This window comes from Trichechus manatus, unplaced genomic scaffold, assembly GCF_000243295.1.
Source record: "Trichechus manatus latirostris isolate Lorelei unplaced genomic scaffold, TriManLat1.0 scaffold00008, whole genome shotgun sequence".
Classification (NCBI taxonomy): domain Eukaryota; kingdom Metazoa; phylum Chordata; class Mammalia; order Sirenia; family Trichechidae; genus Trichechus; species Trichechus manatus.
The window spans coordinates 2,125,440-2,149,563 of record NW_004443944.1 but is presented as its reverse complement, the minus strand read 5'-3'; the positions used below and the strand labels follow the sequence as shown (position 1 = coordinate 2,149,563).

The 24,124-nt window shown below is 50.4% G+C and overlaps 1 protein-coding gene across 1 annotated transcript in view; it reads left to right on the top strand.

Moving 5' to 3' along the window:
* The window catches only part of CDH4 (cadherin 4), a 661,165-nt gene that overhangs the window by 573,039 nt on the left and 64,002 nt on the right, over window positions 1-24,124 (top strand). The window contains exon 7 of the mRNA XM_023741423.1: window positions 18,593-18,748. Coding sequence (XP_023597191.1) covers window positions 18,593-18,748 — 156 coding nt within the window. The remainder of the gene's footprint in view (window positions 1-18,592; window positions 18,749-24,124) is intronic.

Genomic DNA, 24,124 nt, shown 5'->3' with positions numbered 1-24,124 from the left:
GGCGATGATGAAGATGATTAGGACGTTGACGGTGATGATGATGTTGGTGGTAGAAGAGGGGAAGTTTCAGTCACTGTATCTTAAACACTTCCTATGAGTCTTTTAAGTTACTCGTTTTTTTTTTTTTTTTTTTTTGGACAATTTTATGCTATAGGTACCATTATCCCCACTTTATGAAGGAAGAAACTAAGAGTTAGGAAGGCCGAACTTGTCCAAAGACACACTAGTAAGTGGTAGAATTGGAGTTTGAACCCAGAGCTGTATGCATCCAATACCCATGCTTCTAATTGTTGAAATGATATCTTCATATGATTGTGTGTATTTTGCACCCAAATGAATTGCTAAACCCCCAGATGTCTACTCAAGTATTTGACAGCATAAGAATAAATGTGTACACAGCACACTTATGTTGGCAGTTCATGTCAGTTCTTTAGAAAATAAGACATGCCATTCTCTGCTGAGTAAATTTTATGCCAAAGAATGGCTCGAGCAATACATATGTGCAGTAAAACCATGTGGTGGGACAGCATCCTTTATGTGTAAAAGACGTGTTTTATGGAGAAAATTTGAAGAGACGATGTCTTTAGGATAGCTAAAGAATTGCTAGAGGAAGCAACGTCACTAAGGACAATTCATTGTGTATGCCACCATTAAACATGTCAGCTTGTTTTCTTTTTCCATGGTAATTTTCCACCGGATGCCTGGAGACAGCAGGCTCCCTGGGCACCGATCTCATTGCCCTTCGCAGCTTTAGGATTATGGCTCTCTTTCCTGCCAGCTTTCCTTTGACCTTATGGTTGTCCCATCAGATATTGTTTTCCAGAAAACATCTTCATTGCCACCTTGTCAACTGAGGTTGCTGGTAGGTAGTTTGTTTTCATGGAGAACTGGTATGGCTTGAGATGAGCAGTGGCTCTTGGGTGTTATAAAGATGAATAACAACACAGAAAAGATGATCTTCCTCTCTGCCCCACCTCAGCTACATGAATTAAGTGATTGATGACGGTAGACAGACAAGTGGGAATTAAGTCAGAGAGACTCATGGGAAACCATTACAGGGTCTTACCTAAGAGGCAAAACTCCCATCATCTTCTTACCTACACTTCGCTGTCTGCTTCTCTGTGTAAGTCTGTGAGTGCACGTGTTTATACTTCTAATTCCGGCCTCCTTAAATTTTTTGGAATTAACCAGCATGAATACTTGTGAGAAAAGAGGTCTTGATAAGAAATAGTAATCCGGTGCCAAACAAGAGATCCAGGTCAGATGTAATCCAATTGTAAGGATATTTAGAAGAGGAAAAAACAGAGAATTCTTTCATTAGAAGACCTTTTTCATCTTCAGCCTTCTCACTTCTATAAAGGAGCCATTAAACTGTATAATAACACTGGGGCTATAAGCATTCTAAGAACAGGCTTAACCCTTCTAAGGTTACAAGACGAAGTGACATTTTCTAGGTGTTGAAAGCTTAAACATGGGGCTTCTTCAAGGAGAATATTTAAATGGTGGGTCTCTCCAAACCTCACCCTCTCCTTGGTCCCATAACCACAGTTACAATGTTTGGGTTTATGGCCTAAGAGTTGGTTTTTCTCACTTGACTTGTAGATCCTAGAGTTGGTGAAATATTTTCCTTTCCTCCTTCATTGATTTCTTTATCCCCACGACTTTAAAAACTTTCTGTATAATAACACTACGATTCAGAACTATAGATCCGGTCTCCAGCTCTTGCCTCAACACCAGGCTCACTCCTGGGAATTTCAGCGGCGCTCACTATGGCAAGGCACTGCCCTCGCGCTGCCTACACAACAAGTTTGTTATTGTGCTGAAAAGTGTGTCAGGTGCCAGCGAGTCAGTTTCAACTCGTAGCGACCCTGCACACAACAGAACAAAACAGTGCCTGGTCCCGCACCATCCTAACAGTCGTTGTTGTCATGTTTGAGCCTATGGGTGCAGCCACTGTGTCAGTCCATCTCGTTGAAGGTGTGACTGGATGTTTACAGGTGTTTCTTCTCATTTAGAGTTGTGCCACATCAGCAAATGCAGGTCCCGAGAGCTTGACTCCATCCGCGTCATTAATGTTAACTCTACTTTGAGGAGGCAGCTCTTCCCCATTTTGTATTTTGAGTGCCTTCCAACCTGAGGGGCTCATCTTCCAGCACTGTATCAGACAGCGTTCCACTGCTATCCATGAGGTTTTCACTGGCCAGTTTTTTGGGTTTTTTTTTTTTTTTTTTTTTGAAGTAGTTCTCCAGGTCTATCTTAGCTGGAAGCTCCACTGAAACCTTTCCCCCATGGGTGACCCTGCTGGTATTTGAAATACCGGTGGCCTAGCTTCCAGCATCACAGCAACATACAAGCCACCAAAGTGTGACAACTGACAGACAAGTGGTGGGTAGAGTGTATATAACATAAAGTTGGTCATCTTAACCATTTTTAAGTATACAGTCTGGTGGCCTGCATGACCGTTTTGAAATGAAGGGTTCCCCCTCGCCAGTTAAGCTTTTCCCTCAAGGCCCCAAATGCATCCACAAACAGGGCTTGGGAGCTTTTGGAGCTGCCTGGCGGTGGTTTAACTTTGAGATGATTTTAATCTCAGTTCCTTGGTTTTTTCCTTTTCCCTGGCAAGTCTTACACTTGGCTGTACGTGATCACATCTCACAGTTCTGAGCTCTTGCAGTCTGCTTACCCCGACTCTTCTATTCTGAACGTCTCGTTTGGGGGATGGTGGGGGAACCTGCTCCGCCGGGAAATGGGAATATGAGTTAATACCGGGAGCGTTTTTCAGTGAGGAGCGTCTGGGTGTGTCTGCCCAGGGCTGGCGGTGGGGAGCAGTTGCCTCCTCACCTGACTTCCCTCTGGAATTCAACACCTTTGTTATTCAAGGCCCAAACCTCTCGGAATTCTGAATGTCTGATTTAAACAGCCAGCTTCCTCCACTGCTTGGAACCATCCCACGCTGCAAGGAAGAGCGATCTGAGAGTAAAAGGTGGCCGTTCACAAAGGCGCCCAGTTGCGCGCTGGAGAACAGTGTTCCTTCACCGGAACCTCAGAGTGCTCGGGGTCGGCCGATGCCTCCACCGTGTTTGTCTCTTCGCGGCCTGCCACAGCGAGGAGGCCACCAGGACACCCCTAGCTGCGCTTTTCGAATGAGGAAGCTGAGGCTCGGATGACGGAGAAGGTGCTCCGCCCGGTGTTGGGCTCATAAGCGCTGGCCCAGTCTGCTCTTTGCTGCATCCCTCCTTACTGCACCCCACACTGGGACGTGGCCGGGGCCAGGACCCGAGCGCCTCTCTCCAGCTCCAGAGCAGAGAGAAGACGTGGTTTGGCTAGGAGTGTTTCCCTGCAGAGGGCACAGGTCACCTGGGGAAGTTCCACCTGCCCGCAGGAGCCCCATCAGGGGCGTCTGCTTCCAGAACGGCTTCTCCAGGGCTGGACTGAGGTCGCTGCGAACAAGCCTCCTGGGAGCTGCTCTCCCCTGGCTCCTCTCCACCCCAAATCCTGCTGGCCAGAAGGGTAGGGGAGAGGTGGCAGATGCAGGGCTGGTGGCTCAGACAGGACTTTAAAAATCAGTACAGATTTGCTAACGATACAGGGCGTTGAGGGGGGTGGATTTCAAAAGTCAGTTCTACGAATAAATTTCAAATCAGTCAAGCTCAGCTGCTTTGAAATGTGTTCAGAGCAGGCCGGGTCCTCAGTGAATCACCCACAGGGCCAAGGGTGTTCCTGGACAGAGTGGGGGGCAGGGGAGGAAGGGCTGTATGGAAGTGGAGGGGGACAGCAGGGTCACGGGTAGACGCAGGGCCAGAGGGTCCCGAGTCCTCTGAGGCTGGGCAAGGCAGCTGGAGAGCAGAGGGCTGGCTGGTCCCACTGGGCAGCCAGTGCTGAGGGCTAGCGTGGGGCTGGGTGGGGCACGGGGTGCTCTGTGCTCACCACGGGGACCGAGAAGGACTGGCACCCCATGTGCCTCCTCCAGCCAGAGATGAGTAACCCTCTCCCTGCCTGCGCCCAGGGCTCCCATTTGAAATCTGAATCCGTCAGGGTCTCTCTGTGTCTCTCTCTGTCTCTCTGTGTCTGTCTCTGGCTCTCTATCTCCCTCTCTCTCTCTCTCTGACACACACACACACCTCCGCCACAGCATTCCTAACTCCAGAAAACCTGTGGCTCCAGCCAGGCACGCAGCATGTCACTGGCAAAGCCGCTGTCCCTGACAGCAGAGGAGTCCCATGGACTAGAGGTGGCAGAACCATGGGGGGCAGTGGATGGACAGACAGACAGCATGGACAGCCTGGTGGAGACTTCAGCAAACACACACACACTCGAAATTCTGATGAGTGCTAAAAACATGATTTAAAAAGAGGGTGATTTAGTACCGTACCTGGGTGGGGGGCAGCGAGGGCTCCATGAGGAGGTGCCCCTGAGCTGCAAGGGCCGGGGAGCAGGGAGAGCCCAGCAGGCCGGGGTGCCACCCTCTCAGAGCCATGGGCTGCTCTCGGCTGGTACTGGGAGCTCTTTGTGGATGGCGTGTGCTTAAAATCGGGCTTGCGTGTCCCCCGGGACGCCCCCAGGCCCCTCCCCAGAGCCTAGGCCTCTGCTTGCTTGTCACCTTGTCAGCCTGTCCCCGAGCTCCCGAGGATGCAGGAGGCCGCTGCTATTGAGGCTAAAAGTATGGACATCTCAATTACAAGCGTAAATCACGCTGACGGAGGGGCTCATGGTGACCAATGGGAACGTGGCCGCGGTTTCGGGCAGAACTGAGGCGCAGATATTTTTTAAAAGTTGACGTTTTGAGCGGTGTTGACCCACTCAGTGGAGCTTCTGAGGATCTGTCCTCGCTCGTGGCCCAGTCCCGGCACCTGCAGCCCCCTGCGCCCCTCCCGGGGGACCGCGCTCTCCGCAGCCGCCCGCCAGCTGCCAGCGTAATGGGTGGCCACGCCGTGCCCAGGCAGCTTTTTTATTAAAATCAGCTATTCATTTGGTTCCCCCTTTCTGCCATCCTTCACTGCAACAACGCGGCGTGTCATGGTTCCCATTAAACTTTGATGCGCCACAGGCGTCTCACTGCACAGCCTCACCCCTTCCCTCCTCAGGACCCCAGACCCACCCCACCCCCCCTCCTCGGGACCCCAGGCCCACCCTGCACCCCCTCCCCCTCTGTGGGACTTCAGTCCCACCCTTCCTCACTGAGCCAATGGAAGTGCAGCATCCCTGGACACTGTGATTGGCTCAGGGATGGGCATGTGACCTCATGATGGGCCAATGGAAGTGCAGCGCCCCTTGTAACCCTGACGGACTCAAGGATGTGCACGTGACTTACCTCAGTAAAGAGCGTGCAGCTTCCCTGACACTGTGAGTGGCTTGGGGTGGACATGAGACTTAGGCTGAGTAAAGAGGTGTGGCAGCGTCTCACAGGAGAACCTTGTATGGGGCTCCACTTTAGGGTCTCCAGTCCCAGACCCCTGACAGTGACTCAAATCTCTAGCTAGCACTGAGATGCCAAGTGTGTGCTAAGGGCTTCTCAGGCTGTGTGTGCGTCAGGCAGGGTGTTTGACTTAATGCACCAGAACAACTCCAGTATCCCAAGCGGAGAGGAATGTGCCAGAAGGACCCTGGGCTGCTCACGGACAGGAGGCTGGAGAACCAGGGGGCCCAGGGCTCTGCTCTTGACAGGGAGGGGCTGCTGCCATGAAGGGGCTGCCATCATGTTTTCCATCCTTGACTCATTAGTTGCTCAAGACTCAGAAAGAGGCTGCCTGGCCAGCTTGGGTCTGGTCTGCCTGCTGGCTAAGGGAAGGAGGGGCATCTTGACTGGCAGTCTGCCCAAGACCACTCACAGTGGGGGGACAGTGGCCTCCTAAAGGAAATGTGGCATCTGTTCCCAGACGAACAGGGAATGGACTCAGCAGCCAGGCCCCTCCATAGACTTCTACTCTAATCCCACGCCACAAATTAAGGAGGTGCCTCTCCTTGTTAAGTTGGTACAACCTGAAGGGCATTTGTGAGAAGCAGCTAACCAACTATCCCCACCCGGCAGATTCTGTAAGAACATATTCAGGGGTCTCATTAGCATTCATATGATTCTGAGGATTTTTCATGATTTATAAAACTCCAAGTAATTGTGAACGATGATGTAGGATAGCGTCAGTGTTACACAGCACGTGCCTTTTCATACCACAGTCTGGGTTTTCCTGCTCATTACAAGAACCTAACTGAAAATAATTGAGGGCTGAATTTCATCGTGCCTGGAAAGTGTTTCATAAAATGCAAGAAATACAAACATCTTCAAGTCTCTTAAAGTAATGTTCAAGAATCAAGAAAGAGTTGGGGAATAAAAATAATAAAACAAGAAGACTTCTCACTCACTGCCCCAGGTTTGTCCCGTTAATTTTATGAGAACACTTTGAACATCGCTACATCTCACTGCTTACCCAGCGTTGTGGCAGAGGTAAACTTTGCAGCAAGCTAAAAGTGATTCACACAGGACTGGGTTACAATTCCATCATCTTTTTCAAAAGCGATTAAAGTGAAGTTCTACCCCCGGACCTTAAGTAGCGTCAGGGTGACGTTTAAAAACATGTGGTTCAACAGGCCCCTGTGTTTTCATTTCCTGGAGCTGCTGTAATGAAATATTAGAGCAGGGGGCTTATGAGAACAGAAAGCTGTAGCCTCACAGCTCTGGAGCCGTGTTGATTCCTTCCGAGGCTCCGAGGGAGTCTCCCATGCCTCTCTCCTGGTTTCTGGTGGCTCCAGGTGTTCCTGGGCTTGCAGCCTGGCGTCCTTCCTCTCTGTCTCCCTCTCTGGGCACATCTCCTCTTTTATGAGGACACCGGTCGTCTAGGGTTAGGACCCACCTACCTAAGAGCACGACCGCATGCTAACTGATAAGATCTGCAAAGACGCTGTTTCCGAACAAGGTCACGTTCACAGGTCCAGGGGCTAGGACTTCTACCTATCTTTTCGGGAGGACACCATTCAATCCATAACACCCTGCACATCCCAAGTCAGATCTGCAGACCTGGCTGAAGTGAGAAAGACAGCCAGGATGTGAATCTCTGGAGAGATGCTGAGACATCCTGAGCTCAGCTTCATCTGTATGGGGGCATGGCCTCCTCTGCCTCCCTTTCTGCTTGTTGAGGCTTTGTGGGGAGGCAGTGTGACCACCAAGATGGGAGTAGAGTTCCACCCTTGATCTCCAGTCACTTATGAAACCCTCACCAAACCTCTTAGCCTCTCTGGGCTTTGGTCTCCCCATCTGCAGAGTGGGCTGGACAGGTTGGTCAGGTGGGGCTGGCATCCTGGGGTTTCCTTTCAGGGTCCCTTAAGGAATTTCAGTGAGTCCCTGGGTGGTGAAAGCGGTCCATGTGTTTGGCTGCTAACCAAAAGGTTGGAGGTTCAAGTTCACCCAGAAGAGCCTGGGCAGAAAAGCCTGGCAATCTACTTCTGAAAAATCTGCCATTGAAAACCCTATGGAGTTGGAGTAGGGCAATGGTCTTGTGGGACAACCCAGTCAATTGGCATAACTTAGTTCTTAAAGTTTATGTTCTACCTCCCAGTATGCTGAGTAGTGTCTGGGGTCTTAAAAGTTTACGAGCAGCCATCTGAGATACAGCTGTTAGTCTTCATTCATCTGGAACAAAAGAGAAAGAAGGAAACCCAAGATCAAGAAGGAACTGGACTACAAGACTAACTGTCTCCATGAACCACTACCTCCTCCACCTTGAGACCAGAGGAACTAGATGGTGCCCAGCTACCACTACTCAATGTTCTAATCGGGAACATAATAGAGAAATTCTGATAAAAAGGGAGAAAAATGTGAAACAGAACCTCAAATTCTTAAAGAATCCAGACTTCCTGGATCTATTGAGGATGGAGGAGTCCCCAAGACTATGGCCCTGAGTTGCTCTTCAAACCTTGAGTTGAAACTACCCGCTGAAGTCACCTTTAAACTAAGTAACAGTTTAGCCCAAAGAATAAAGATTGTTACCCTAGTATTGCGTTACTTTTTTAAAAAAAAGTATATAAGACCAAAGGGTCAACAGCTATTTTAAAGCATAGATGAGAAGGTTGGGGGCAGGGAGATTAAGTCAACGGAAGTGAAACAACGAGAATACTGACACAGGTGAAGAACGTGACCAGCGTCTCTGATCATTATGTCTGGAAACCGGGGAATGAGAGTGGGTTTTGTGGTGTATATTTTCACCAAAAATAAAAGAAAAAAAAGAAAAACAAACTATGGAACACAGTTCTGCTCTGACACGCGTGGGGCCACCATGAGTTGGAATCGACTCCATGGTGACTGGTTGTTGCTGTTTGTCGGGATGAATCCCAGGAGTGGGAATGGAGGGTGGAGCTCCCGGGTCCGTCCCCGTTAGACGAGCTGACACAGAGAGATCCTTCCCCTAGAGCCGGTGCCCTAAATTCAGACTTCTAGCCTCCTGAACTGTGAGAAAGTAATATTTGTTCTCTAACATCACCCACTTGTGGTATTTCTGTTCCAGCAGCAGTAGATAACTAAAACTCGTAGGGAGGGAAACCCTTGTTTGTGAAGAGAGGCTCAAGATGAACTCAATAATGAGCAGGATGAGGCTGGCCCAGGGTGAGACGTCCAGGCAAACGCTGATGCTACCGGTGCCATACGCTGGGCCCCAGGGGCAAGTCCCCTCCCCAGGCTCCACAGGCCCTCCCCGCAGCCAGACGCCTTGCAGCCTCAGGGTCTCCTGCCATGCTTCCAGAAGCCTCCAGTCTCTAGAGCAGAGTCATTCCGGCCCCTTGTCCAGCCCCCACCCCAACCTGAGTCTCTGCAGGGCCCCGGGAGCAGGCTCTTCTCTGGGGACCACAGGCCCTCGCCCCTCCCTCGTGGCTCTGCTTGGGGTTCCAAGAAGCTACCCCCAAGACTCGCCCCGTGGGGCATGGGGTAACTGCACCTCCCTTCTCCCGCTCCCTCCTTCTCTCCGTTCCTGTCTCCCCTCCCACTTCCTCTATTCCGTTTCATTTTCATTCATGCATTCATTCAATAACTGGTGAACCTCTAGAGCCTGGAATGAGCCCCCAAACATCCTCTCTGGCCCAGTGATGCCTGCCTCCTGCAGACGGACCCTCTCTCTCTACCTCCCATCTGCGCACATGCGGCCCTGCCCACCTTTCTATGCCCTCCTCACCATTTTACTCCCTCAGGTCTCAGCGGGCCATTTGTCCCCCAGGAAGCCCTTCCGAACTCCCATGCAGGCCTAGGGCCCCCACAGCATGTGGGAGTGACCCTGGCTGCCTGCTCATGTGGTGGCCCCCATCCCTAGTTTTACATCCTTGGTTTATTCTTTCGTCAGATATTACCAGCAATTCTGCTCCTGGGTGTACACCCAAAAGACTGGAGAGCAGGGACTCGAACAACATTGCACCACAGTCACTGCCGCGCTTTTCACAACAGCTACCGGGTGGAAACAACCCAAGTGCCCGTCAGCAGACGATTGGCTAAACCCACTGTGATCCATCCATAGAACGGAAGATCATTCAGCCGTAAGGAGAAACGAAGTCCTGACACAGGCTACCGCAGAGACCACCGTTGAAAACGTGGTGGTGGGTGAAATCAGCCAGACACACAAGGACAGATGCTGAACGATCCCACTTTCAGGAAATATCCACAAGAGGCAAATGCGCAGAGACAGACGGTTGATCGGGGGCTGCCAGGGGCTGGGAGGGGCGTGGGGAGTCAGCGCTTCCTGGTACAGACTTCCTTCCGGGGGGACGGAAGACTTTGGAATGGTGACAATGGTTGCACAATGCGGTGCACCTGATCACTGCCACTGTTAGTTGTCGTGGAGTCGGTTCCAACTCGTGGTGACCTCGTGTGTACAGAGTAGAACGGCCCCACAGGGTTTTCAAGGCTGTGACCTTTCAGAAGCAGATCGCCAGGACCTGTCTTCTGAGGTGCTTCTGGGTGGGTTCCAACCGCCAACCTTACTGCTAGTGGTCGAGTGCTTAACTGTTTGCAACACCTACCCAGGGATGCCTGGTGAAAGTAGTATAATGCCACTGAGTTGTGCTTTTAACGAAGATTACACCAAACCCATAGCAACCCCATAGGACAGAGAAGAACGGCCCCACAGGGTTTCCAAGGAGCAGCTGGTGGATTCAAACTGCCGACCTTTTGGTTAGCAGCCAAGCTCTTAACCACTGCGCCACCAGGGCTCCTGTTTATATATACATATATTACAACAGTAAATGATGATGATGATGATGGTGGTGATGATTGAGCGCCTACTGTGTGCACAGGCCAGGCCTGCACAGGTTGGCCTTGGGGCAGAGACCACCATGTTTGTGTCCCTGGGGCCCAGAAAAGGGTGTAGCATGTCGTCTGTGCTCCTAGAAATGATGGGAAGTGGAGAGGGAGGGGTTGTCTGTGCAAATCAGGCAGGAGAGCAGACAGATAAAGCCTTCAAAACCGCTTCCCCGTGAGCATAAAAACCAGGAGCCCCGAGAGCTGACACGGAACCAGCGAAGCCACGCGGGAAGCTGCGGAGCACTTAGGTGGAATCATCCTCTTTAAGAGAAAATTGCCTCTCAGCCTGGTGATTGTTGCTGCCAAGTGCAATTCACAGCTGGGGGACGGGCGGGATGGGGTGCGCGTCGGCTGTCACGATCCAGAGCTCTTTACTCGGTGAAGAAATGGGAGCCACTACCGGCGACTCCAGACTCCCACCAGGTACAGAGAGTGAGGGTTCGCAGCCTGTTTCCTTGGGCAAACCTCGGTGTAGTATCGTATGGCGAGAAAGAGCTGAGACACTTCGTGCAAGAATGACAGCCTTGTGGAAGAGCTTGCTGCTGAGGATTTTTAAATGCATCTTTTAAAAAGCCAGGACAGGAATCCAGGGAGGCTTGTGCGTGGCGTGACCAAAACCATGGAAGTGCAGAGGTGCCATAATCTTCCAGGGGGCGCGGCGCCACAGGGAGAAGGGAGACCCGCTCCTGTGTGTGTGCACATTCGTGTGTGTGCATATGCGTGTGCGTATACGTGTGTGCACGTATTTATCTGCGTGTGTGCACATTCATGCGTGTGTGTGCGTGTTCGTGTGTGTATGTGTATGCATGTGTGATTGTGTGTGTGTGTGTGTGTGTGTGTGTGTGTCCAGGAGCTCTGCAAGGCCGTAGATAGCACCATGCAGACTCAGTTCTTCCTGCCCCGCCCCCACCGCCCCGCCCATTCTTCCACCAGGGTCTGTCCCAGACGCTGTCCTTCCCCCCACAAGCCTCTTCACGATTTATAATTATAGAGTCAGGGCGTGTCACCATTAGCGTGTACACCAGGTTCACCGCAGCGGTACTCACAACAGCCCGAATGTGGAAACAACCCAAGTGCCCATCAGCACATGGTGGATAAACAAAACGTGGTCCATGCATACAGTGGAGGGTTATTCAGCCCCAGAGGGAAGTGAAGTTTCCACAACATGGGTGAACCTTGAAAACGTGACGCCGAGTGAAGCAGGTCAGACACAAAAGGACAAACACTGGGTGACCCCACTCACAGAAACGTCTAGAACAGGCAAATGCATAGTGGCTCCCAGGGGCTGGGGGCGGGGGAGGTGTTGCTGAGGGGGCGCTGAGTTACTGTTAAGGATGATTTAAAAATCCAGAAACAAATACCGCTGATGTTCGCACAACACGCTGTTGTCAGGTGTGCCGCGGAATCGATCCCGACTCGTGGCGACCCCACGTGGCAGAGCAGAACTGCCGCACAGGGTTTTCTAGGCTGCAGTCTTTACGGGAGCAGATCGTCAGGTCTTTCTCCCGAGGGGCCGCTGGGGGGGTTCGAACCACCAACCTTTCAGTTCGCAGCTGAGCACTTAGCTGTTGTGCCACCAGGCAGTTAACGTCGTCGAATTGCACACGCAAAAATGGTTAAAAAGGCAGCTTTTTGTTATATATATTTTACCACAATAAAATTAAATTAAAAAAATTGAAGAGTGCATTACTTTCTTGAACGTCTCTCCCACTTCTGCCCCGCCGATGTCTCTCAGGCCAGCGCCGGGCCTGGCACGGCGTTCCTGGGACGGAGTGGGGCTCTTGTGGAATGAGCAGAGCGTGGAAGTGACAGGGGAGGGTTGGGGGTCACGGGCGAGGGGACAGCCCAAAGCCAGGGTCCTTTCTGCTTGGGTGGTCCCGTCCTGCCGTGAGCCTCGCCTTCTGGAACCGCCTGTACAGTCCTCCCCTTGAGTGCATTGGGAGTAAACCTCCAAGGTGCTTACTGTTCAACGTCACACACACTGACTCTTCTCCAGTTTCAAGTTCATTTGAAATTAGGCAAACACCTCTTCCTGGGGGACATTCTGGCAAAATCCTTCATTCCTGCAGTCTCTCCTCAGAACGGCGCCAGCCTTCCGAGCAGCCGTCCCCAGGTGAACACAATCGCCGGGCACCGCGAGTTATTTTAATGCAGACATCACTTTAAACTAACCTTTTACCATCTGTTCTCCTTTAATAACAAATGCGAAAGAGCGTAATTCTCCATGGCATCCTAAAAGCGAGCCAGTGATGGAGATGCCGGTCTGTGTTACCGGATGCTTCTGCCAGGGTTTTCTCATTTTCCAGACACAAATCAGGGAGAAATGGCTCTCCCCTGACCTGCTGCGTTCACTCACACACTCTTTCTCCGTAATTTGTAAACTACGGGGGATTCAGAGCATTCTGAGAGCTGACCAGAGAGCCCGGGCCGCCCACCATATTTCAGGAGGCCCTGCTGAACGGCGCCTCAAGAGTCAGGCAAATGCAGCCCAGCGGTCAGAATGTAATGAGATTTCTTTGCAAAAGAGGAAGAAAATAATCTCTTTAAATATGTGGTGGGTTTTTCTTTCCAGCAGTTTTATAATTAAATTTCCCTGTAAAAGATGAGTGGTTTGGCCCAAAGAATGTAGCAGTGGACACACAGGGAGTCCACCAGAGCTCCAATTCAATTTGGCAGATATTATTCAAGAGCCTCTTGTGTACTCAGGGAGCCCTGGTGGCGCAGTGGTTAAGAGCTCGACTGCTAACCAAAAGGTCGGCAGTTTGAATCCACCAGCCACTCCTTGGAAACCCCATGGGGCAGTTCTACCCTGTCCTATAGGGTCACGATGAGTGGGAGTTGACTCAATGGCATAGGGTTTGTGTAATCAGGACACCCTTCTCTTAACCTTACATCGAAGCAGGCTTCCAAGCCCACTGGCCTTCTAGAACCTTCTGCACTCCCGGAGGGCAGAACTGCTGCATCAGGAGCAGCGAGCCTTAAGTTTTTTCCATTAATCACTCCCTTCTCTCCCCAGCAGTGTTTGGTCCCCATGTCCGCCCTTATAGCGCTGAGGGATGATCCCCACACGTGCCAGGGAGGACAACAGCTTCCTCCCTCTAACCAGACTTGCGAGAGTTTGCCCACATGCCCTGGTGATAGAATCTTGGTGGAAAATGCTCTGTGGGTGGAGAAGGGCTAGATCCCTCCCACTGGGGGCTTCCATACTGGGGGCTGACTGCTCGTGCACTGGATCAAGGCCACCGGAAAGAAGACCCTTCACCCATTGTTTGTTCTTTTGCATTTGTTACGCCTCATCTCGGGCTGGTCAGAGGGAACGTAACTGGGGACCTTCAGCAGCAGAGAGAGCTGTGGTGAAGACCTGGCTTGGCATCTTCCTGGGACGCCCAGTGCTGTTAGCGGGAGAGCAGGCGGGAGATGGGAGGCCGAGGGCCCAGAGTGTCCTCGCCAGCATGTGGAGGCAGTGGGGGGCGGCTGAGATGAATGAGCCAATGCTGAGCATTTCTGGGGCCTGGGGGCAGCGCGAGGGGCTGCTGGACACAGGTGTCTGTCCCCTTGTCCAGGTACTGGCTGCTCTTTCAGTTGTTTTGCTGGAAACTCTGCTGTGTGGTGTGAGCTGCTCAGAGCAGAGTCTGGAGGAGTCCCACCTGGTGGTGAGGGGGTCAGGAGCCAGAGCGGGAACGGCCCTTCCCTTCTCCCAGAACAGAGTTCCTCATAGCCCGTGTGTGTGTGTGTGTGTGCGCGCGCGTGTGCGTGTGCACGCACACACACACAAGGAGAAAATGCACCAATATGTGCTATGGAGAGTAAGTCAGAGCACGTGTGTGCATGTGTGTGTGGGTGTGTGTGTGCATGTGTGGATGTGCATGTGTGTGTGGGTGTGCACGTGTGGGTGTGCATGTGTGGGTGTGGGTGTGCATGTGTGGGTGTCTAGCTAAAGGTGCACGCATAAGAGGGAAACCCATGGATGTGAACCAGAAGTCATTGTAAGTCAGACCGTGTGTGTGTGTGTGTGTGTGTGTGTGTGTACAGAATGTGTGCCCATAAAGCCAAAGCCCACCAGTATGTACGTGTGGGGAGTGTGTGAGTGTGTGTACGTGTGTGTCTACGTGAATGTGCACACATAAATAGAAAGTCTAGCAGTTTGTATGTAAAATGTGTGTATAGAGGGTCAGTCTACACAGAGCATGTGTGTGCATGTGTGCATGCACATGTGGGTGTCTGCATAAATGTGCACACATAAGGGGAAAATGCACCAACATGTATGTGTGGAGAGTGTGTGTGTGTGTGTATACACATAAGGGGAAAGTCCACCAATTTGTATGTATGGAGAACTTGTGTGTGTGTGTGTGCGTGTGCGTGTGCGTGTGTGTGTCTGCGTGAATGTGCACACGTCAGTGAAAAGGCTGCCAGTATGTACACGTGGAGAGTGAGCTAGAGCCCTCTGTGACCTGTGTGTGTCAGTGTGTGAGCATGAACACCAGTGTGTACGTCTGACCCAGCACAGAAGCAGCCTCCAAATCTATATTGAGCTGTACTATGCCTGTGTGATGAAGCTTTATCTCCTTCTCACTGTTAGGCAAATTACTCATTTCTTTCTTGTGTCCTATTGCGTTGGCAGGGATGATGTCAAACAGTCTTGGGCTGGTTGGTGTCGTTGCCACCATGTTCCTTTATCTAATGGAAGAGTCTCTAGTGTTTCACCAGGCAATGATGGTTTAAGAAAGGACGCTCATTATCAAATGTCTTTTGAGCTTCTGTAGAGACTATCCCAGGATTGTTATTGTTATAGAAACAAGTTGCCTAGTGAGAAACCATCCTGATGATTCTAAGTCCTGTCGATAGCCATATGTATTAGGCATGACAAAGGAGTCTCTTAATTCCCTGATGAATCCCATTTGCTAGTATTTCACTTTGGATTGTCACACCTGCATCTGTACGTGGAGTGGTCTGGGCACCTAGCAACAACAATTGCACTCTAAACCTGTGTCTCCACTTAGCAAAAGAGAAAAAATTAATAACACGTGGAGCGGTTGGCAGTGATGTTACTTCGTGCCATCACGGTGAGATGTGTAAGTTATGGGAGCTGTGTAAATGAAGTGGGTGCTCTTCTCTCTCTTCTTCTCTGTTCTGGAAAAGCTGACCTGTCCCTGGGGTGTTTTTGAAGGTATTCCCTAGGGAAATAGCAAATCTCTTCAAGTTTCTTCTTTCTTCTGGTCAAGGTTGGCAATGTATATCTTCTCCAAAAAAAAGATCATGTTTATAAAGATTTTTATATGTGTTAGCATAAACTTGGAATAAAATGTAAAAAATTCTTACTTTTTCCCCTTAATTAAATTTGCCAACAGTACGTCTGTCTTATAGAGGATTTGGGGTGTTTTTTCCATAAGTATAGCTCTTAAATGTATTTATCAATTTTTCTATTTTTCTGTCTTCAGACTGAGAACTTCCTGCTTTCATCTTTATTATTGTGGTGTTGACTGCAGCCTGCTTTATCATTGCTTTCCTTCTTGAGTTGAATGCCTAGTTCATTTCCTATTAGTCTGGTTTAACGATGAAAACATTTAAGGTTATGGGTTTGCTTTGAGTCAAGCTCCAGTCTCATTACTATGTAATAGTCTCATCTTCACTGTTATTTTTAAATACCCTCTAAACATACTTTTGATCCTATTTGACCCAATGGTTATTTAAGAACATTTTTAGCTTTCTAAAAGGTCTTTTTTTTTTTTTTTTTTAGGTTTTATCATTAAAGTTTAATTGCATTGTTCCAATACAAGGTTCTGGGTAGTTTTTGCCTTCTGAATTTTTTTTTTTTTTAGATTTTCACTGTGGTCTATTTTATTATAAAATGTCATAACGGTCCCATGGGTTTAGATTTTTAAAAAGCTGTATTTTCCAAAGGTGTCCTCAAAGTTGAATATAAGCCTCTTAATTCCACGTTACTGATTTTACCTTTCAACACTCTCTGCCTTATTTCCCCCACTCGTCTGTCAGCATGTCGTACTGTGGTGGTTTGCGTGTTGCTCTGATGCTGGAAGCTATGGCACTGGTATCTCAAACACCAGCAAGGTCACCCATGGTGGACAGGTTTCAGCTGAGCTTCCAGACTAAGACAGACTAGGAAGAAAGGACTGGCAGTCTACTTCTGAAAAAGCGAGCCAGTAGAAACCTTATGAATAGCAGCGGAACATTGTCTGATACAGTGCCGGAAGATGAGCCCCTCAGGTTGGAAGGCATTCAAAATATAACTGGGGAAGAGCTGCCACCTCAAAGTAGAGTCAACCTTAATGACAAGGTTGGGGTCAAGCGTTTGGGACCTTCGTCTGCTGGGGTGGCACAACTCACAATGACTTCAGCTCAGCTGAGAGAAGTGCAGGTCTTCACTGGGAGTGTTCGCGCGCCTGGGTTTCTGTCCGTGCTTCCTATCTTTCCAAGAGGTTTTACTTCATCTAAATGACTATATACGCCTGATTTTTAATTCTGAGGAGCCCTGGTGGTGCAGTGGTTAAGCACTTGGCTGCTAACCCAAAGGTCAGCGGTTCAAACCCACCAGCTGCTCCGGAGGAGAAAGACCTGGCAGTCTGCTTCCATAAAGATTTACAGCCTTGGAAACCCTGTGGGGCAGTTCTGCTCTGTCCTGCAGGGTTGCTGTGAGTCGGAATGGACTCAACAGCAGTGGGTTTGTTTTTCCGGTTTTGTTTTGTTTTTCCAGTGTCCTTTTTGCGTCCCCAGCACTTCTTGTTGTCGTTGCTGTTGAGTCAGCTCCGACTCACGGCAGCCTTTGTACAACCGAAGGGAACGTTGCCCGGTCCTGTCTCATCCTCAGGATGGTTGGGATGTTTGAGTCTGTTGTTGCGGCCATTGTATCAGTCCATCTCGTGGAGCATTTTCCTCTTTTTCACTGACCCTCTGCTTTACCAACCATCATGTCCTTTTCTAGAGATTGATCTTTCCTGATGACGCGTCCAGAGCAAATGAGCCAAAGTCTCACCGTCCCCGCTTCTAAGGAGCATTCTGGTTGTACTTCTTCTAAGATGGATCCCAAAAACTTACATGTATCCAATTATCTGATCAAAAACAAAATGATGTGTTTGGATAGCCCTGCCCTACCCCAGGGAGCCCTGATGGCACAGTGGTTAAGAGCTGCATCTGTTAACCAAAAGTTGGCAGTTGGAATCCACCAGGCACTCCTTGGAAGCTCTATGGGGCAGCTCTACTCTGTCCTATAGGGTCGCTATGAGTCAGAATTGACTTGACAGCAATGGGTTTGGTTTTGACCCTACCCCATGTAAAACATGGACTTTGGAGTTGTCTGGGCTCTTTTCATTTCTTCCTCCAATTCTCAGTTTTTGCTAATTTACAAACCAAACCGACTGCCATCGAGTCAATTCCAGTTCTTGGCGATCCTATGTGTGTCAGAGTACAACTGTGCTCTGTGGGGTTTTCAGTGATTGATTTTTTGGAAGTAGATCCCCAGACCTTTCTTCTGAAGTGCCTGTGGGTGGATTTGAACTGCCAACCTTTTGGTTAGTAGCCAAGCGCTTAACCATTTGCACCACAGAGGAACTCCTTTGGGACCCAGATAACCATTATTGAATTGTTATTACTATATTATGCAGCTTCTCTGTAAAAATGTCTTTGTATTTGTATATAGCTTTGTAACCATATTGACAACAATTTTAGTGTTAAATTTCTCTTTCTAAATACTGGCCACCGGTCACTTTAAGTCACAGCCCCCATTCTTGAGACGTTAATTGCGAGTTACCTCTCAAGAGACTGAATCTTATCTTCGTGTGCCTTTGTCAAGAAGAGCAGGAAGACGGATGTTTCCTAGGTCTTTGCACATCCATGAGTGTCTGTTGCCTTCACGTGCCGGTGATACCTTGGCTGGGTATAAATGTGTTGGGTCCCAACCTTTTTCCCTCAAAGTTCGGCAGATGTTGTTCTGTTGCCTTCTTATAGTTTGTGTCCTCCTGGGTTTTATGGTAGGACGTAAGGAGAGTTTGCACCGGGCCCTTGTGCAGTCTTAAGCCATCACTTCCATTGTTTTTTCCCCCGTTTCATCATGCATGCCAAGCTCCCTGTGCACCCCTTCCCATCACCTGATGGGCTGCTTAGGCCCCTGAGCCCGTAGTTGGTGGCACTTAGTAAATCCTCAACAGCTGACTGCCCTGCCAGTTTCCAAAGGTGGATGAAGGTTTGGAGGTGGCCCAGATGTGCCTCAAGAAGGGCCAGGTGTGGGGAGTTCAGGAGTGGAATGAAGATATGAGGCCCTGTTCCAGGCTACAGGCTGATCCCTCTTCCTCTGCTCCTCTCTTTCAGATCCGGTCAGACAAAGACAACGACATCCCCATCCGGTACAGCATCACAGGCGTGGGTGCCGACCAGCCCCCCATGGAGGTCTTCAGCATCGACTCCATGTCGGGCCGCATGTACGTCACCCGGCCCATGGACCGGGAGGAGCGAGCCTCCTACCACGTGAGTGTCTGCAGCCAGCCCTGGCCCTGCCCTCCCTTGTCAAAGGAGGACTCCCTTACATCGGTGGTTCTAGCTCGAGCCTGTTGTGGAGTCACTGGAGGCACGGTCAAAGCACAGGTGGCGTCTCACTCAGAAGGTCTAGGGCAGCCCCTGAGCATGTGCACTCCTAACGCATCCCAGGGTGCCGCTGCCGTGGGCCAGGGCCACACTGGACCGCTGGTCTAGACCTCCACCACCTGATCCCCAGGAGCACGTGCAACTGGGCACAAGGTCTCCTTGTTACCCCACCCTCTGATGGAGCGAGGTCACACTCTGAACCCCCAGGCCCCCACCTCCGCTAGCCCCTTCCTCCCGAGCGTCAGCCCTGTGGGCACCCCCACCCTCTCCAGTTCCTCGATGTGCATCCACATCTCCTCACTTCCTCGTGACTCTGTCTGACAGCAGGAAACCAGCCCCGAGATGAGGCAGGTGCCCAGACCACTGCAGCTGTGCCTGGGGAAGGGGCCGTCGAGGGGACAGGAGAGGCTCACTGACAGGCATCCATGCCCTTGCTGCTCTGCCTGGGAAATCGGCTGTGCCTGGGGAAAGGGGTTGTGCCTGGGGAAGGGGCTGTGCCTGGGGAAGGGGCTGTGCCTGGGGAAGGGGTTGTGCCTGGGGAAGGGGCTGTGCCTGGGGAGGGGTCCATCGAGGGGGTAGGCATGGCCTCACTGACAGGCTTCCAGGTCATCCATCCATTCATCCATCCATCCATTCATCCACCCATCCAACCATCTGTTCATCCAGTCATCTAACCATCCATTCATCCATCTGTCCATCCATCCAGCCACCCATCTGTCCACCCACCCACCCATCCATCCATCCATCCAACCATCTGTCTATTCACCCATTCATCCATCCAATCATCCATCTATCTATCCATCCATCTACTCATCCAACCACCTATCTATCCACCCATCCATCCATTCATTCATCCTTCTATCCAGCCAACCATTCACTCTTCCAGCCATCCATCCAGGTGACAGTTCTCGAGCATGTACTCTGCACCAGGCAACGTGTTGAGCACTGGATGTGTAATGATAAATGAAGCAGGCATGCCCACTTTGGGAAGCTTACACTCTAGTGGACAAATGAGGCCCCAAATCATCCTTGGCCTAAAGCCCCTAAGAAATGTCATGTTCCCCAATTCTTCACCCTAAGACCACAAGCCTTCTGGAAGCTGCTCTGTCATCTTAAGAGAGTTCGTGTGGGTGCTAACATGATGCCCCTGGGTCGCTGTCTGAGATGGGTGCCTCAGTGTCCCCTCGGAGTCTGCCTCTCAGAGCGAGGGCTGGTTCAGGGGAGAGGGAAGTATAAGAGAAACAGATTATCTTGTAAGCTGGATGGAAAAAGAGATTTCCCTGGAGTGCCGGGAATCTAAAGTAATATTATTGTATCCTTTTTGAGAAGAAAGATTATTTTGTTGGCAAGGCCGAGGCGTGTGAGGGAAGTGGAGGTGGAGCATTTGGGGTGTGCTTGCGTTGGGGTCAGTGTTGTGGAGGTTATTGTAGGCTCCAGGACCACAGCACAGACATGGACACCCTCGAGCAGGCAGGTGACAGAGGTGTCCATGAAACAGGCCAGTTCTGCTATCGGCTTCCAGACGGACAACGTCGGGGTCCCTGGCCTCCAGGAGCAGAGTCTCCGGGCACCTCTCTCCACTCTGTGGAGGTTAGTTTTGCTGTGTTACGTGTGTCCAGTTGATTTTCCACTGATATGAACCCCACGTGACAGGGTGGAACTGCCCCACAGGGTTTTCTAGGCTGTAGTATTTACAGGAGCGGATCACCAGGTCCTTCTCCTGTGGAGCTGCTGGGTGGGTTCAAACTGCCATCCTTTTGGTAAGCAGCTGAACGCTTAACCATTGCTCCACCAGGCCTCTTTGTGAAGGTTAGAGGCACCATGGAATAAGGAGTAGTCTATTGGTTTGATCATTCTGCGACATTGGGGTACACACCCTCCCTCTTTTACCCCCCTCTCATCTTTTTCCCCTCCTCCCCTTCTCTTCTCCCCGTCACCCCCTTGCTTCTCTCCCTCTGGCTAAAGGGGTGCCCAGCAGATGACTGGGGCTCACTTCAGGTGTATGAACGAGCAAGTAAGAGAAGGAAGGAAGACGAGAAAATACACGCAGGCTTGACGGCCCTCCAACCGGGAGCCAGCCGCCTGGTCCCCATATAGTCCTCCAGACCTGCCTCCTGCTGCCCCTTCATCACTCACCTGGCCAGGTGTCACTCACCTGATCGTATGTCCAGCCCCACCTGGCCCCTCACCCTACAGGGTCCCTCCAGCCTGATTAGCTGGTCACATCAGGACCTCGTCTGCAGAGCACTCGGCCTCCAAACTGCCCCCCTGAGGCGGCCGTTCAGCTGATTAAATTTACTGTGGTGAAGATTAGGCAGGTTAATTTTTACTTATCGAGGTCACTAAAAGGAAGCCCACGTCGCCTTGAGGAGCCCCCCACCCTCTCTCTTCTCCCGGGACCTGGACCTCAGGGCTGGGGTCCACTTCTTGTCTGATTTCTCGCTGGGATGCTGCCCCTGGCAGATGCGTCTCTGGGGTCTTGGGTTTAAGCACTGCTCCCTTTGGGGAGGGGGTGGCTCTTGGCACTGCTCCTCTGCTACCCTCCCGGCTTCCCCCAGCTTTCCCGGGGCACCTGTTTCCTCTGGATCCTTAAGAATCTTTCTGCTGAAAGAAAGTCTTTTGTATCAAATGTCAGGCCCTGCTTGAACCCTCCTGTGGACAGAGAGATGGAGACAGGGAGAGGCAGACAGACAGAAAGACAGATGGACAGAGAGACAGAGACAGAGAGATGGAGACAGAGAGAGGCAGGCAGAAAGACAGACGGGCAGAGAGACAGAGACAGAGAGAGGCAGAGACAGAGACATTTCTCTCTGCTGTCGGCGTGTGAAGCAGCTCTGTCTTCATCCCCTCTCTGTCTCTCTGTCTCTGTCTCTCTGTCTCTCTGTCTTTCTCCCTGTCTCTGTCTCTCTGTCTCTCTCTCTGTCTCTGTCTCTCTCTCTATCTCTATCTCCCTGCCCCTGCCCGAGGCCTCTCAGTCTAAATGAACTTGCTGGCAGACAAGGGGTGCTAAATCCCAATTCTTGAGGGCGTTATGAGCGCGCGTTGGTGGGGACACACAGCCCGTTTGGGAAGCTGACAGGCACGTTTCAGATGATGCCTGACAGCAGAGATCAGTACCCCACCCCCCCAACCTAACTGTGGCCAGAAGGGGGACAACCCCTCATTTGTGAATCCCCAGCATGTATTTCTAAGATGTTTTAACCAAAGCAAAGTTGGGGCGCAGTGAGCCTGGTCCGGTGGTGCAGCCCTCAGATGTGTGGGGCCTGGGCAGCAGGGACCCTCCCCGACCCGGCTGGGCAGGAGGGGCTTCTGCTGTTTGCCAGGGTAGCTCAGCTGCTAACCTAAAAGTTGGCAGTTTAAGTCCACCCAGAGGCACCTCAGAAGATAGGCCTGGCTGGCTAACAGACACAGGAGGAAGTGCTCATGATCGTTAGCCGTTAGAGAAATGCAAATCAAGACTACAGTGAGATACCATCTCACCCTGACATTACTGGCACGAATCAAAAAAAACAGAAAACAACAAATGTTGGAGAGGCTTCGGGGAGATTGGAACTCTTATGCACTGCTGGTAGAAATGCAAAATGGTACAACCATTTTGGAAAACGATATGGCGCTTCCATAGAAAGCTAGAAATAGAAATACCATATGATCCAGCAATCCCACGCCTAGGAATATATCCTACAGAAATAAGAGCTGTCACACAAATAGACATATGCACACCCATGTTCATTGCAGCATTGTTCACAATAGCAAAAAATGTAAGCAACGTAAGTTTCTATCAACAGATGAATGGATAAACAAACCATGGTACATACACACAATGGAGTACTACCCAACGATAAAGAACAATGATGAATCTGCGAAGCATCTCACAACATGGATGAATCTGGAGGGCATTATGCTGAGTGAAGTAAGTCAATCACAAAAGGACAAATACTGTATGAGACCACTATTATAAAAACTCATGAAAAGGTTTACACACAGAAAGAAACAATCTTTGATGGTTATGAGGGAGGGAGGGGAGAGGTGGGGAGGGAAAAACACTAACTAGACAACAGATCAGTGATACTTTGTGAAGGGTAAGATGGTACACAATACTGGAAAAGTCAGCACACCTTGACCAAGGCAAGGCATGGAAGCTTCATAGACACATCCAGACTCCCTGAGGGGCCAAGTTACTGGGCTCAGGGCTGGGGACCATGGTCTTGGGGGACATCTAGCTCTATTGGCGCAACACAGTTTATAAAGAAAATGTTCTACATCCTACTTTGGTGAGTAACATCTCGGGTCTTAAAAGCTTGTGAGCGGCCATCTAAGATACTCCACCGGTCACCCCATCTGGAGCAAAGGAGAATGAAGAAAACCAAAGATACAAGGAAAAGACTAGTCCAAAGGACTCATGGACTACAACTACCATAGCCTTCACCAGACTCAGTCCAGAATGACTATACGGTGCCTGGCTGCCACCGCCGACTACTCTGACAGGGATCATAATAAAGGGTCCTGGACAGAGCTGGAGGAAAATGTAGAACAAAATTCTAACTCACAAAAAAAAGACCAGATTTACTGGCCTGACAGATGCTAGAGAAACCCTGAGAGTATGGCCCCCAGACATCCTTTTAACTCAGTAATGAAGTCACTCCTGAAGTTCACCCTTCAGCCAAAGATTAGACAGGCCCATAAGACAAACATATTGCATTGGGCAAATCTGCCACAGAAAACCTCTTTAAACTGTTAAAAAGCAAAGATGTCACTTTGAGGACCAAGGTACACCTGACCCAAGCCATGGTATTTTTAATCACCCCATATGCATACGAAAGCTGGGCAATGAGTAATGAAGACCTAAGACGAAGAAGAATCGATGCCTTTGAATTGTGGTGTTGGCGAAGAATATTGAATGTACCACGGACTGCCAGAAGAATGAACAAATCTGTCTTGGAAGAAATACAGCCAGAGTACTCCTTGGAAGCAAAGATGATGAGACTTCATCTTGCATACTTTGGACGTGTTATCAGGAGGAACCAGTCCCTGGAGAAGGACATCATGCTTGGTAAAGTAGAGGGTCGGCAAAAAAGAGGAAGATCCTCGACAAGATGGACTGACACAGTGGCTCCAACAGTGGGCTGAAACATAGCAGTGATTGTGAGGATGGCGCCGGGCCGGGTGGTGGTTCGTTCTGCTGTCCAGAGGGTCGCTGCGAGTCAGAATCGACTCGACGACACCTGATGACAACAATGCAAAACAAACAATAACACACAC